Below are 15,410 nucleotides of genomic sequence, written 5' to 3'. Positions count from 1 at the left end.
CTACAACACAAGCAGAACACACTGCACTGCAACTCAGATACTTTCTCTATGTTGTGGAGAAATGCTGGGAGAACTTTGTGAAGCCATTGGTGGGATCCAGGATCTGTTAGTAGAAAGTAGGACTCTGTTAGGTAGAAGTGATTGCTTTATGGGGTAGGGACAAAATATAAGAGCATGTAGAGGCTAGCTAACCCTTGGATGTCATTGCATAGGTGTTTTGTATTTTGAGACTAAGTCTTTTATTGGCTTGGGACTATCCAATGCCACCACTAAACTGGGTGTCCAGCAAGATTCTGTCTTCACATCCCGAAAGCAGAGATTACAGTATGCGTCAATATGCAATGCTTTTTTTTTTTTTTTAATGTGTGCTTTGAGGACTGAACTCAGGTCCTTATGCTTGCACAGCAAACACTATACCATCGAGCTGCTATCTTCCCAGTTCTTTCTTGTTTTCACATAGGAAGAGATTAGGAGTCAAAGTCTGCATTCCATGCAAACAACACTCCTCCCCAAGGCGATAGATGGATGCAGCCAGGATATTTGGTTCTAAGGCTGCATCTCCTTGCCAAGGCTTTCAAGTTCTGTGGTAGCCATAGTTTGGCTTGTGATGGCTCTTATCCAAAACTGATAACATGATTTAAGGAAACTTGCATTAGCACTAAAGCAATGCTTACATTCTTGGGCAGATATGAACCCTTTCAGATTCTTTTTCTTTCCACAAGAAGCAAACTCATCCTCCTTTCTGGAATCCTTGTAGTGAGTGGGAAAGTTTGCTTTTGATGAGAAGGATGGAACGCTCTGGGTGCATTTCTGACTCGGTAATCAGAATGCCCATGCAAAGAGTTCCTGGAATTCCTTTATCAGTTCTCGATCTACTCAAGGTAGATCATTCTCCCATGCTTAGTCCTTAGCTGCTTTTCTGCAGGTCTGCCAACCTAGGGTGTTGGGGTTAGCTGCTGACTTGGATCAGTGTTCAAATCTGAGTCTACTAGGATTACATCACCCACTCTGTGGAATCCACCATGTGCATTAGCCTTCAGAGAACAAGGCTGCTTATGTTTTCTCCTCTAGACCTTGCCTACTCAGAGATCTGAATGGAGAATACTCCTCGCAACCTCTCACTCTTTTTAAAATCCATACTAGTTTCAAGAAGCAAAGGAAGTGCCGACTGACCAGCATTTAAAATATAAACTTCTCAACATCAGCCTCTCAAACTACCAACAGATTTCTCTCTTGACCCTGCTGGGGCTGGAGAGTGGGTGGGCATTTTCAAGGTGCCAATCATAGGAGCAGCTCTGGTGCTTGATCCTCTTAAGCAAATGTGAGCACTTAAAAAAAAAATGCCTCCTCTCAATGCTATCTCAGGCCTCGCTCTTTCCAGGGAATTCCCCCAGCACGTCTGCCTCCCCGCTTTTCAGAAACATCTCATCTCGGCCTTGTTCTCTGGCTCTGTGTGTGCTAGAATCCCAGGGCAGCATAGTTTATTGTTTTAATATCTGTCTGACACAAAGCAAGCACAGCCTCCAGTGACTCCTTATCTGTCATATGTATTTCTGTGAAAGAAATATCAAGACAAATAAGATGTTTGGGGGCACACCACGGGATGTGAGCTTTTGCAAGTGGCAGCCTTTTGCAAAAGGCAGACCCCCATTTGAAAATGACAAAAGCCACTATTCTGCATTGAGATTAATAACCAAATGGAGAACACAAGATAATAGTCACTTGGAAAAAAAAAAGGCTGCTGGCTGACAGGTTCTTCCCTTCAAAGACCTGGGAGCTGTAGCTGACCATGTAGCATATGCCCACCATGCTAGCTCTCTGGAAGCCGAAAGCATGATGATGAAGAGTTCGAAGCCAGCCTATGTTATACATTGAGGGGCCATGTCCAAAAGTTAGGGAAGCAGAAGCAATAGTCAGATAGTGATCCTATTTTAATTTTCCAGGGCAATAAAGTGACCTGCAGCTGCCATGAGGCAATGTGCTTTGGCTCTGACTCAGTCAGTGTAAGCCTGTCTCAGATGCCAATGAAGGTATGATGGCAAAAGGGATCAGAAATGCAAGTGAACTTGTTTTGTTTAAATATTTATTTTAATATTTTAAAATTTTGTGTAAGTGGGCCAACATGTGCACATAGGCTATCTGCTGAGGCCAGAGGCCTCCAGTCCACTTGGAGTTATAGTTATTGGCAGTTGAGAGCCTCCTGATGTGGGTGCTTAGGAATTGAACTTGAGTTGTCTACAAAAGCAATATACACTCTTAACCATGGAGCCATCTCTTCCCTCCATGAATCTGTTCTTAAAATGTGGCATCTAGGGATAATACCTAAATGAGTGTTGGGACCAGTTAAACCACACTAAGAATTAGCTCATCATGAATCAGAGCCAAGTATGTTCCTTGAATATATGAACACACAATTAAATGTATTGTACTCTATAGAAATGGCTTGTGCCAGAGAGAGAGAGAGAGAGAGAGAGAGAGAGAGAGAGAGAGAGAGAGAGAGAGAGAGAGAGAGAAAGAAGAAGAAGAAGAAGAAGAAGAAGAAGAAGAAGAAGAAGAAGAAGAAGAAGAAGAAGAAGAAGAAGAAGAAGAAGAAGAAGAAGAAGAAAGAGAATGAGAGAGACAGAGGAGACACACATACACACACACAGAGAGATAACATCATTACTGATTACTTACATAGTAATAAAGAAGAAAATAAAGATAATCAGGGAAGGTTACTAAAAGACAGTACTTTACTGATGTATAGATAATCCCAGAGCTAAGTACCAATACTCCTCTGTCTGTGGCCCCTTCCCCCAGGACGGGTTACAGGTACATGTGCTGAAGTTTGGAACTCAGGTCCTCATGCCTCCTCAGCAGGCACTCTTACCCACTGAGCCATTCCTCCAGCCCATGAGTGTTCTGAAATGTGGTACAGTTATACAAGATGCTCGAGTTACCCCAAGATGATTATCAAAAGAATTTTTGCCCCTCCTCAGGTAACAGCTACTTGACATGCCTTGCCTTGGTAAATAAGAATGAAATAAATGAAGAGATTAGTGATGGAGAGCCCTTGAGGCAAATCTGGATGCAGATTATTCTTATAAATGAAATTGTATTGAGGTTCGGCCATTCACTTGTGTACAGGTGTAGTCTCTGGTGATCTGTAAGGCAAGCATGTCAAGGCTTCTCCCAAATCATGGGATAGGTATGAGAAAGCAGGATCTTGGTCCAATTAGAGATGCTAGACAATTTCTCTAGTGTTCCAGAGAACAATTCCTGCTCTGATATTTTTAGGAGTCCAACATGAAGTTGTTTGCATCCTCTGGGGATCAAGTGTTAAATGGTATTTAGGAGGAGAGACTATGGGGGTCAGAATATGAGAGAAAAAGAAACCCACATAGATCTGCAACAGTTTCCTTCATCCATTTGAGCCTAAATTTTCTGGTGAGATGAGTGATATGTTAATTGTAGCGTATTTCTAAGGATTGCAGGAGAAGGATCATCAAAATGTTTCAGCGATGACCTGAGATACAATAAGTAAATAGTCATTTCTTCTCATTGTTTCAGGAAGTTAGGAGGGACCTCAAAATTAAGTAATCAGTGGTTTTAAAATCAGTATTCTGAAAAAGTAATCTAAGGTGAACAAATAAAATGTACATGGAAACATGCTATGCTGAGGTGTTACACCTGACTCAGTCAGCAAAATAAAAGAACTAAAGTCTCTTCTTGCCTCAGTGGCAAATTTCAATATTTATTCCTCATGGATCATTCCCATGAATCTTTGAATTTAACAGTATTCTACTAGAGCATCAGCATCTCACCCATCCTCCTTCTCTAGGTGCTCTTTCCATTCTGCCTGACATCTGCATACCTCACTTGCTCATCTTGCTCCTGGCATTAGTTCCATTATACAGCACCTCCAAAAATATTATAAAAAGCCATCTTACAAGCAACCAGGAAGCTGCCCAGCATCAGCAACAAGAGAGAGAGAAAGTCCAGCTCTCCAAACAAATGTGCCAGGAGCACAGTGACCCTCATATGCTCTCCTCTGACCTGAGCAGAGTTTGCTGACAGTATCTGTGTTGGGGAGAAGGAAGAAGAGCTCTGAGTTAATCTTGGCCTTCACTTTAATTACAGTAACCAACAGCAGCACCTTCTGTGGCCTGCATGCAGGATGTGCAGCTTTGATTTATGCCTGTTTCTGCCCCGTAATTTATTGTTTTAGGGCTATTCACAGTCACTTCAATAAAACTTGAACTCCATATATCAATTAAAAGTGTGCCATGAACACTTGCCCTTGAGATTCATAGAAGTGAGTAGAGCAGGCAATGATTCTGCAGTTTGGTAATATTGAAGTTTCTGAATATTTGCTTCTAATCTCTTGGTTTCTATGGAGTAAGACTACAGACAAAAATTGCCTCCTTAAAGTTTGGCTTTACTGTTTTCCTCACATGATTGCAATGTTCAGCTATGGCTACGTTCAAATTATGAAAGCATGCAAGTGCGTACTGGCAACAGATGAACCAGCACAGATATTTCAACAGGACCATGCACTTGCATCTCTCTCCAGATGTGGTAGTTCTCTGTCCAGGTGCTTGATTCCAACTGAAATGCCCCCTTCTACTCCAGATCCAAGTGCTGATGTCCTAGCGTTCACTGGAATATTAGGATACAGGGCTTCAGAGAAGAGCTTAGATTTGAAAGAGGAGATCCTCAGAAGAATGTAGGTTAGAGAAATACTTGTGTGCTCACTACTGCCTGCTCTCTTTACCAGGTAAGGATGAATGAAGGTAGAAATTGAAAGCTAGGACAAGAGCCATCGTCAGGACCCAACCGTGCTGGCACCTTGATCTCAGATGTCACCTTCCCAAGTAATGAGGAAATAGGTTTCTGTTGCTTAGGCAGCCCAGTCTATGACAAACTAATGGACTCCTCATGAGAATTTGAAAAACATGCCATGGAATTTAAATCTTACAGTATAAGAAAAGACAGATAAATCTGCCTGTACAATTAAAATTGTATAATGGCATGCAAGTCACATATAAGGAAAGATACACTTCAATAACAAACAATGCTCATCACAAACAGCAATAATAAACACTAAACCAAACTGGAATTTATAACAGGTTAAGTACAATTTGCAATTGAATGTGTGAAAGATGGTGCTTACAGTGAGGAAGAAACGCATGCCAAAAAGAACAAAGAAAGCTGTATTCTTTCACCTGTGTAAGCTGCAACATTGACAAGACCCCAAACAGTCATTACAGAGCAGCTTGCTTAGCTGGGTGCAGAATCCTATCACTGGCCTACAGCTGAGGACTCTGAAGCATGGATATGTAAGGCTGCCATTACAAATATGCCTACCACAACCTTGGTGTGGGATGTGGAAGGAGGTGTGTGGCTTCGTCTGGAGCTGAGTGATGACCCTCAATGAAACAGCTTGACAATATCAAAGAGGTATCAAGGTGATGATCACAGCAACTTAAATAAGCCCAAGCCTGATGATAGAGAATATGTGCATAATGTGTATGTGAGTACCTGCCTCTAAATGAAAGCACAGGACTAATGCTTTCCTTACCCACTTCAGAGTATAGTCCTCAAAGCAAATGGGAGAAAAAGAGAAGAAGTCTAGAAGTCCGCACAGACTACTCTACAGGCTTATATAAATATGCTGTTCCAATGGTGCATAGTGCTTTCTAGGACATGTAACATTCCAATTAAAAATTTATTCATAAGCTTAAGAGAAAACAACATTGATGACATTGACTGTGATAGACAAAAGAAAGGACCAAAAGCCATCACTCCACTTGCTCACCTACATCAGGTTTTATCCTGTGTGGAACCGGTGATTGCCTTCCTGAGAGCATCACTTCCATCTTTAGCACTTAGAGCTATGTGCCATTTCTCTTTGCATGAAGCAAAAATGGGGTTAGTTAGGACATATCAAGTAGAGGTCAAGAGGTCACCAGCCCTGACCACTTTAAAACTTCTCTTACGAAGGACCATATGGCTCACAGCCTGTCTAATAATGACATTCATAGTAAACAGGTCACATTTGTAGGAACACATCCTGCCTAAGTTCTTGATGTTTTGCTCTGACTTTAATTGAGAGCTGTTTACTGGGACATACGGGAAGCTATGCAATATCCTATGACACTTTTAAGTCAGCATAAACCATGGGGTCAGGAGGGAAGAGCAAAAGGGCTGTGCTATACTGACCTGCAGTCCTGAGTGGCATCTCTCCCTCTTACTGCTGTTGGGTGTCCTCAGTCACATCAGGAAGATTTACTTAGCATTGGAAACATTATGCAGACGTATCTTTAAAAGCAGATGATTTCCCTGGGAATTATTTTCATTACAGGCTCATCCAGCAGGGTTCCTTTAAAAACTATCTCCCCTACTGCATGTAAGGGTGTGATTTACAGATAATTATCTATTGGCTAAGAATATGGACAATTTAATTTGAAAACATTTAAGGCTAATTTAAAAATGGAGAAAACCCCTATTGAGAATTCTGTTTAGATATGTACCCCATTTTTTAAATTGGTTATTTAGTTTATTGATATCTAGTTTCTTGTGTTCTTTATATATTTTGGATATGAGCCCTCGTTCAGATATGTAAGTGGTAAAAATCACTTCTCATCCTACAGGCTGAACCCTTTGTTCAGATGACCATGTTCTTGGCCTTACAGAAGCTTCTAAGTTTTATGAAGTCCCATTTATTAATTGTTGTTCTTTGTGCCTATGCTAATAGTGTTCTGTCCAGAAGTCTTTTCCTGTGCCAATGACTTCAAGGCTATTATTCCCCACTTTCTATTCTATCCAGTTCAGTGTATCTCGTTTTATGTCGAGGTCGCTGATCTGTTTGGCATTGAGTTTTGTGCAGAGTGATAAGTATGGATGCATTATTCTACATGCCAACATCAATGATTTGACCAGCACCATCTGCTAAAGATGCTGTCTTTTTTTCCCTCAGTGTGTATTTTGGGCTCATATATATATATATATATATATATATATATATATATATTTAAATCAGGGGTCCATATGTGTATAAATTAATGTCTAGGTCTTCAGTTTGATTCCACTGACCAACAAACATGTCTTGCTTTTGTGCCAATACCATGCTGGTTTTATCATTGTAGCTTTTTGATAGGACTTGAAATGGAGGAAATGAGTGGGAAACACTTTAATGTCCAACATCCTCAGCCATCAGGCAATCACAAAGCAAAATTACTTTGAGATTCAATCTTGCATCTATTAGAGTGGCTAAATAGTCAAAACAGGTGGAGGAAGCACACTGGTAAGGAAGTGGAGTAAACAGAAACTCACACATTGCTGGTGGGCGTGCACACTCAGAGTCACTGTAGAATTCTGTGGGGCAGTTCTTGAAGACAATGGGAATTTACTTCTCTATACCATTCTTTAGCATATTATCAAAGGATGCTTCATCCTACCCCAGAGACACTTGCCCAACCATGTCTCTGCTGCACCATTTATAATGGACAGAAATGGAAACAATCTAAATGTCCCTCAACAGAAGAATGAAGAAAGAAAATGTGGTCCATTTAAACAATGGAGTATTACTTAGTCATTTTTTTAAATGACATTGTGATAATTGTAGAAAAACGGATGGAATTAGAAAAAAATCATACTGAGCAAGGTATCCCAGACTCAGAAGAACAATATGATATGTATTTGCTTATATGTGGATAATATGTTAAGTCAATGAAAGCCAAGCTACAATCTGAAGAACCATATAGGGTAGGTATAGGGTAAGGAACTAGAGGGAGCAATTCCTTAACCTAGTTCCCTTAGGAAAGGGAAATGGAATAGATAATTATGGATGGACTAAGGCAGAAACTGAAATGAGAGGATTAAAAGGGAATTGAGGGAAGGTGGTTATGGTCGGAATACATAGAGAGACAGCTAATTAAGGGGCATTTGAGAGTTGTGTGAAAACCTAATATGGTAGAAACTTTCTAAATTATATACATATATGAAGGTGATCTAAATTAAATTGAAAAATAATGGGGGATATAGAGTCTCAACTGGACATCTTACATTACCAAAGAAGCTCTAACTATAGGGACTGGGTTACATCTAATTGTGTTGCTGGCCAAAGGGGCCTCTTGGGAATTCCCAAACAGCAGAGGCTATTGCCAGGACTATATGTAAGTTGTTTTCCACAAACTGACAGCAAGGTCCCACTGTTGACTACAATACCTACAAAATTCACTGAACATGGAACTGTCGACTTGGTGCCTGCATAGAGCCTCCACCCTCTGTTCTGTCATATTTGGTACAGGAAGATACTCTGTTTTCTACCAAAGAAGAAATGTAAACACTTAGCTAGCCATAAATGCTTTGATCTACTGTGGAGTTCTGCTTGTAACACATGATAGAGCAATGGTGGCAAAAATCTTGTGGGCATAACTGGTTTGTCTTAAGACCCGAGAGACTATACCCAACACCGCTTAGGTGAACAAGAGCCTGAGACTAGTTAGCTCGGAGTCTTTGAGTAAACGAAATCATCTAGTCTTAAAACAATAACAACAAATAGTGATGAAATGACTCCTAACGACATTCTGTGGTACTCCTAGATTAGTGCTTCCGCAGATGGGGACAAATACAGTGACCCACAGCCAGACATTAAGTACAGAGTGAGAGACCTTGGAAGACTTCGTCCTAAATGGGATGTCTCCATCATATCCCTCCCCTTAGAGCTCAGAGAACACCACAAAAGAGGAGGTAGAAAGAGTGTCAAGCCAGTGAGGATGGAGGGTACCAAGGAAGTAAAGCCTTCTAAATCAGCATGAGCAAACCTTATATAAACTCAGAGACTAAAATAGCATACACATGACCCACACAGGTCTACACCAGGTCTTCAACATTATGTATGTATGTATGTATGCATGCATGTATGTTTATATGTATGTATGTTAGAATTTTAATGGGAATCGTCTGAGTGGGTCTCTGGATCTTCTGCCCTCTCTCAGGCTTTTTTCTTCTGTTGGTTTGTCTTGTCAAATTTTGATTTCATAGTTTTTGTTGTATCTTATTGTATTTTATATTATGTTTTAATAAATGACAACTAACTGCTAGTATAAATGTTGACAACTGAATCGTCATGTATACCTTCTGAGAGGGGAAAATCAGTTTTCTCCAGTGGACGGACAATCACTCCAAGGCAAGCCTCATGTTCAGGAGCAGTTGACCAACATATAATAGATTCCCCAGGATTGCTTTCTGGTTGTGTGGTTGTATTTGGTTACAGTTTAGTTTTATTTGGTTCAATTCTTTTGTTTTGTTTTGTTTTTTATTCATGTCATTTTAATTTGTTTTCTTGGTTTTGGAGAAGTTTGTTGTTGTATTAGGTTTTTGCTTGTTTTTTTGTGGTTTTGTTTTAGAACTTAATGTTTGGTAGCTAGGGAGAGGAAGAGCAAGTAGAAGGACTTGGGGAGTAGAAGGATGTGATCAAAGTATATTTAAATTTAAAGATCCTTTTAAGTAACAAAAAAGCATAATAAAAATGGAGAGAGTCACCAGTTTGATGAATAGTAACAGAAGTCAGTATACATAAGAACAATCCACAGAGTCTGTTATATACATATTCTTTCAGGATCATAACCTTCAGAAAAAATGGAGAAATTCCTGAAACTTCAAGATTAGAAAGGGGAACCCTAAAACATTACTAAAAGGTAAGGGAGCCTCCATTTGAACGAACAGACAGAATTCCTACTGAAAGTCTCTGCATCATTCAGGTCTCATAGACAAGAGAAGATGGAACTATTTGCCCTGTGAGAGTCTGACCTGCGAGAAGACGACCCTGGATCAGGTGGCTGGATGCTTTAAGAGTAGGAGCTATGGCTTGTTCTAGATAGGCATTTTCACCTGGTAAGAAAGAGCAAACTGGGATGTATCTTGCCAAGGTGGCAGCTTTCTGCAAAAAGCTAGACCAAAAAAATCAATGGCGCAAAGAGGAAGCCTGGGCTGCATGCCCCAGGGTTGTGACCAACCTTCCCTGGCTCTAGTGGAGCTCCTTGCTCTGACACAAAACTCAGCCAGCTTTTCAATCTGAATATCATTGTTTAAGATAAACATCCAGGCAAGATTCTTGGTGAAAGAAACTAGGTTGTGCCTCCTTTAAAAACTTACAAAAATGAAATTAGCTATTAATTGCTTCCTTTAAGACTGCTATAGAAAAGGGCATTGATTTTAATATATTTGAAAATAATTGCTATGAACCTGAACATTCAACAACTGGAGCGACAGATTAAAATATAATTAAACAATAGCATATGAGGAGGCCATTAGCATATTTTCTAAAGGTCACATGGCTGATCCTTGACAATAAGAAGTTGAAGATGTGTAGGCAAGCTAACTGACATGACTTAAAATAGGAGCTCTCTAAGCTTGAGGAATATATGTGAGGTGGTGATATCACCACATACTCTTAGGACTAACAAAGACCCTTTGCATGAAGGTTTAGTCACTTCTGTAAGAGACATTTTGCAATAGTTTATAATATCAGGCACCTATCAAGAATATACATTGAAGTAATATCAAAATAAAATACACATTTTCTGAGACAAGTTATTACTATATAGCTATAGGACTGGCTGGTATAGAACTCAGGATACACCTGCCTTTCTTAGTCCCTAATGCTGGGATCAAATCTATGTACCACCAAACTTGGCAGTAATACACATTTCACTCAGTTTGGTTTTACAATCCTTATAGAATGGATAAAGATGGGGTCCAGCCTGGCTTTAATTTGTTATCTCCTGACATCATGGCCCCCAACAGAGAGTTTGTGTGATATTTCTATATTTGTTATAAAAAACATGAGCCAAATTTGCTTTAGAATAGCTAGACAAATTCAAATTAGTACTTTCCAAGTTGTGTCTGGTTCACTTCTGTAAATAAGAAGGAAGAGTACCACAGAAGTATGCAGAGCAATCTGTCTGACTGCTCTCCCCATGTGGCTAGTTAGTGCGATGAATTCAAATAATTATTGTCTCCAAGACCCACCCACACTGTCCTATAGAGTACATATGTAGAGAGTTTTTTTCTGGAAGTTCTGTGGACCGATAGCAATACTATGCATCAACAGTTCTCCAGAAAATGGAGTAGAAACAGGATGGACAGGCAAGTGGAAAGAACCAAATGTTTGTAAATGCCTCTGAACACTGAAGTGCTCCTCTGGCTCCAGATACTTCACTGTCCTTGGCACTCCGACTCCCTCACCTGCAAAGCAAGCAGTATAGTACCTACCTGGAGCAGGCATGGAGAATGCTAACATCTACGGTGACTCACAAGGGACAATTTGCCTCCATTCAGAAAGAACCACTTCTTATCAGGGTTTATATCCTCCTCATTTAACCAGCTCACAACTGAATTTGAATATGAAATAGCTGTTGATCTCCATGTCTTATACAATCAGTGTGTCCCAGGATTGTCACCATTAAAGTTTTGGACTAAGATGACCTCTCTCTAGTGTATCTTGTTCTTGCACTCTGGGGACTGAGTTATAAGATTTTTCCCAGCAATGAGAAATCTCCTTGCTTTCAATTTTATGACTATCAACAGCTTCCATGTCAACACTACCCTTCTTTCAGAAGCCCATTGGCCATCCCAAGGACCTGCAGACATCCTTTCCGGCACTAGCTCTAAAGAGGACACATTTGCCAACTAAGAAAACCTCCCAGCCCTACATTTTAGTCTCTCCATTAGATAATAAATAAGGACTAAGTCCTGGCTAAGATATGAAAGGAGGAGGCCCAAAGAGCCTAGATTTAGCTTTGGTTGTCCAGTCTGCTCTGGAATCAGGGAGGGTGCTCACCAGGATTTCCACCCAAGCTTGTATTTAGTCTCCTGACTCTGGCTCTTGGTGGCTATATTTACATTTATATGTAAATATATACATATATACAATTTAACCAGGGTGGTTTTGAATTGCTGTTTTCCAATTAAATTGAAAAAAAAAAACCTTAATTTAACATCCCTCACATTGGACTCACAAGCCTTGCTAATGAGTCATAAGCTGGCTGTATTTTCCACAGTGAAGTTCATCTACAAAGGAACAGACCAAGACACTTGCTGAGATATAGGGACTTTTTGGGTAGCTAGCACATTTAAAATGTGTTACCATTAATTTTCAGAGCTATGATCAATGCAGTCAATGGTCTCTAGTTTCCCTCCCTCCCACAACCTTTCCTACCAACCAATTCCCATGTCCCATTCTGGCTGTCATTCAGGACAGGTTTAATGGAGAATGGCTGGTGCATACCTGGGAGGCAGAATCACTATGAATGTGAGCAAGCAGAGGGATTTAGATGCTAAGGCAATGGAGAAACAGACATGCTTATGAAACGTCACTCTACCTTATGGAGAGCACGGCCAGAAGGAGATGAGGACAGAGACTTACATGATGAGGAAGATGAGTGGACTCATATATACATATCACAAAACAAAAAGAGCCACAACTGTGGGCTTACTTGCAGAAGTATATACAAGTGAACTGGGGCCACTGTACATGGAAGATCCCTCCTGGTTGGCCTGGCACAACAGCACCGTGCCTACAAGAGAGAGAAAGAGAGAAAGAAAGAGATGGTCTCTGGTTGGGGGATAGCACACTACATCTGAGAGCAAGGCAATAAAAACAAGAAAGGCAGAGAAATGAAAACACAGCCACATCTCAGAGCACAGGAAGCCAAAGAGACCAGAGGAAACCCACCCACTTCCATATCCCACCCAACACATGCTGTTTCATTTCATATGAGGGTTAACTGTAGGGTCTAGTTAGTAACAGCCAGCTTTTATACACATAATGGGAGTGGTGTGGCATTCTCAAAAGGGGTCTTAAGAGATAGCAGACAACCTGATACCCATGTCCCAGTAAGTTTCCCCTAGGTAAATTCATTTGATCACCAAAAAAAAAAAAAAAAAAAAAAAAATACAGGAGAGGCAGGGGATGGAGACAGAAAGACTTTGGAAGGAAACTAGAATAGTGGGAGGAGAAAAAGAGTGGGTAATGGAAGAACTGATGAAAAATATACACATGAGATGTCATCATGGAAGCCATTATTATGTATAATTAATATATGCTAACAAACAAACTTTAAAAATATTAATAAGAACCAGACAGGAAATTAGACTGAAACACCACTTTGTCATGTGATCTTAAAAAGTCATTGGGCCTCTCTGTGACTCCCCATTCCTATCTGAGAAACTGAGAAATGGACATAAATACATCTACCTCCACCAGGTACCCAATGGCAAGGGCTGTCAGTTAAATGATTGCTCCACAAATGGGAAGCTTAGGTGTTGGTTTGTTTCCAGGCAATTTCCCCTACCCCTGCCCTAAATATTCATCGTGGTGGAGGAGCTCTTTAGAGGAAGAGTGGAAGGAAGGCAAGGCAGAAAAGAATGCTAGACATGTCTTCCCTAGGGCCTATCCTGGATGCATGCCCGACACTGTGGGGGATGACTGTTGACCTACTTGCTTCAGATTGCATCCCAGGAGCTCCTTACCTCCCACTGCAGTGTCTGCTTAACTGACCTGCAGGCAGCCAGCACTGCAGTGAGGGCTTGCCCCTGCCTGATTTAAAGGACAGGGCAGCTGGCTTCTTGTAAAATGGAAATTTACAGCAGGGAGGAATGGTGGCATCCTGAGACAGTTTCTTCTCTGCTTCTACCTTTGAACTACCTACTCACATCAAGGATGGCTGGCCCGAGGACTCTTCTTGGAAGTTAATTTACCACTGCCACTGCTATTAAATTCAAACTCAAGGACTGCAAAGAATGAGTGGGGCTTGGTGCCCATGGAGTAAACCAGTGAGGGATGCTGTAAAAACCTCCCTGCTTTTGGTTCATTTTCCTGACTGGGCCACATTAACTTCCCTCACTTATTTTGTTACTGTGGCAGGATTGTCATCTTCCACAAAATGAAGCCTACCTCTTGAGCACACCTCAGAAGCAAGTCCACCCTATGGATGGGTCTAGTATCCTGTCCTACATTATACCAAGTTCTACAGACATGTAGTTCAAACTCCCAAGTGTCATTAGGTCCAGAAACAAGAAAGTTGATGGTCCTGCCTGCCTGTGCACCACCACCCAACTCTTGCAGGTTCTAACAAGGTACATTCTCCCTCAAACCCATGTCCACCTTCTCTCTGTGCTTCTTTAGAGTCTTAAACCTATTTCCAGGTTAAAATAAAAGTGTGTGTGTGTGTGCGTGCGCGTGTGTGCGCGTACGTTTGCACGCACATTCACAATCAGTCAACATCGAGCATTTATCCTCCATCTTATATTTGAGATGAGGTTTCTCTTAAAACCTGAGGCCACCAATTCAGGTAGAATGACTGGCAGGCCACTGAACTTTTTATGTGGATCCTGCGGATCTGAACTAAAAAGCTCTCATGTTTCTTTGGAATGTATTTTATAAGCTGAGTTATCTCCCCAGTCCCCTCAAGACAAAGATTTCATTCAAATCTCAAACCCATCTCTTCTTCCAGTCACAATGCCTACTAATGCTATTCCTGTCATATAAGAAAAAGTAGCTCAACTGTAGCACACTTGTCTTATGCTTGGACCTAAAGAGGTGCCATCCATCCCTCTTTCCCCTTTGCACTCAAAATAGTCCAGGCATAAGAATGAACCCAATTATGCTCACAGTCATCTATAAGATGGAACTCAGGGCCCCCAATGGAGAAGCTAGAGAAAGCACCCAAGGAGCTGAAGGGGTCTGCAACCCTATAGGTGGAACAACAATATGAACTAATCAATACCCCCAGAGCTTGTGTCTCTAGCTGCATATGTAGCAGAAGATGGCCTAGTCGGCCATCACTGGGAAGAGAGGCCCTTTGGTATTGCAAACTTTATATGCCCCGTACAGGGGAATGCCAGGGCCAAGAAGCAGGAGTGGGTGGGTAGGGGAGCAGGGTGGGGGGAGGGTATAGGGAACTTTCGGGACATTTGAAATGTATATAAAGAAAATATCAAAAAAAAAAAAAAAAAAAAGAATGAGCCCAATTGGCATGGCTCAGTAGTCAGTGCACTAAGAACTTGGCTGGGCCCCTGATCAACTTTGGCTGAATTGATGGTTCTCTCCTTTCTATTTCACTTTGTTATCATACAAGAGCTATCCCATGATCTCACTGACCCTCCATAAACACTTCTGGTTACCACAGGTAACTGGCAAGGGAATTAAGAGCAAATTCCCACCAGCAAGGAGGGAAGAGTTCTAAAATCAGTCATTGGAAATGGGCTACCCACCAGGACAGGCAGTTGTTTTATTAGGGAGTCTGCTGAAAAGCATTGATGTCTGACCTTGCCATGGGTGGGTATCCCATCTGGTTTTGTTCAACATTCAAACTCTTAGAAATGTAAATTACTAAAGGACACAGAGAAAGCTATGACTCTGA

At 41.1% G+C, this 15,410-nt stretch overlaps 1 protein-coding gene across 30 annotated transcripts in view; it reads right to left on the bottom strand.

The window, feature by feature from the left end:
* The window catches only part of Rbfox1 (RNA binding fox-1 homolog 1), a 2,110,633-nt gene that overhangs the window by 68,983 nt on the left and 2,026,240 nt on the right, over positions 1-15,410 (bottom strand). For 24 of the 30 annotated variants that reach the window (XM_085832308.1, XM_029470804.2, XM_085832309.1 and 21 more), the window contains one exon: positions 12,483-12,563. The exons of the other annotated variants lie outside the window; for them this stretch is intronic. In XM_085832308.1, the coding sequence (XP_085688434.1) occupies positions 12,483-12,563 (81 nt within the window). The remainder of the gene's footprint in view (positions 1-12,482; positions 12,564-15,410) is intronic. 30 annotated transcript variants of the gene reach the window in all.

The sequence above is a fragment of the Mus caroli genome, unplaced genomic scaffold (genome assembly GCF_978045245.1).
Source record: "Mus caroli unplaced genomic scaffold, Mus_caroli_1 scaffold_17, whole genome shotgun sequence".
NCBI lineage: Eukaryota > Metazoa > Chordata > Mammalia > Rodentia > Muridae > Mus > Mus caroli.
This window is presented reverse-complemented; position numbering and strand designations above follow the sequence as displayed.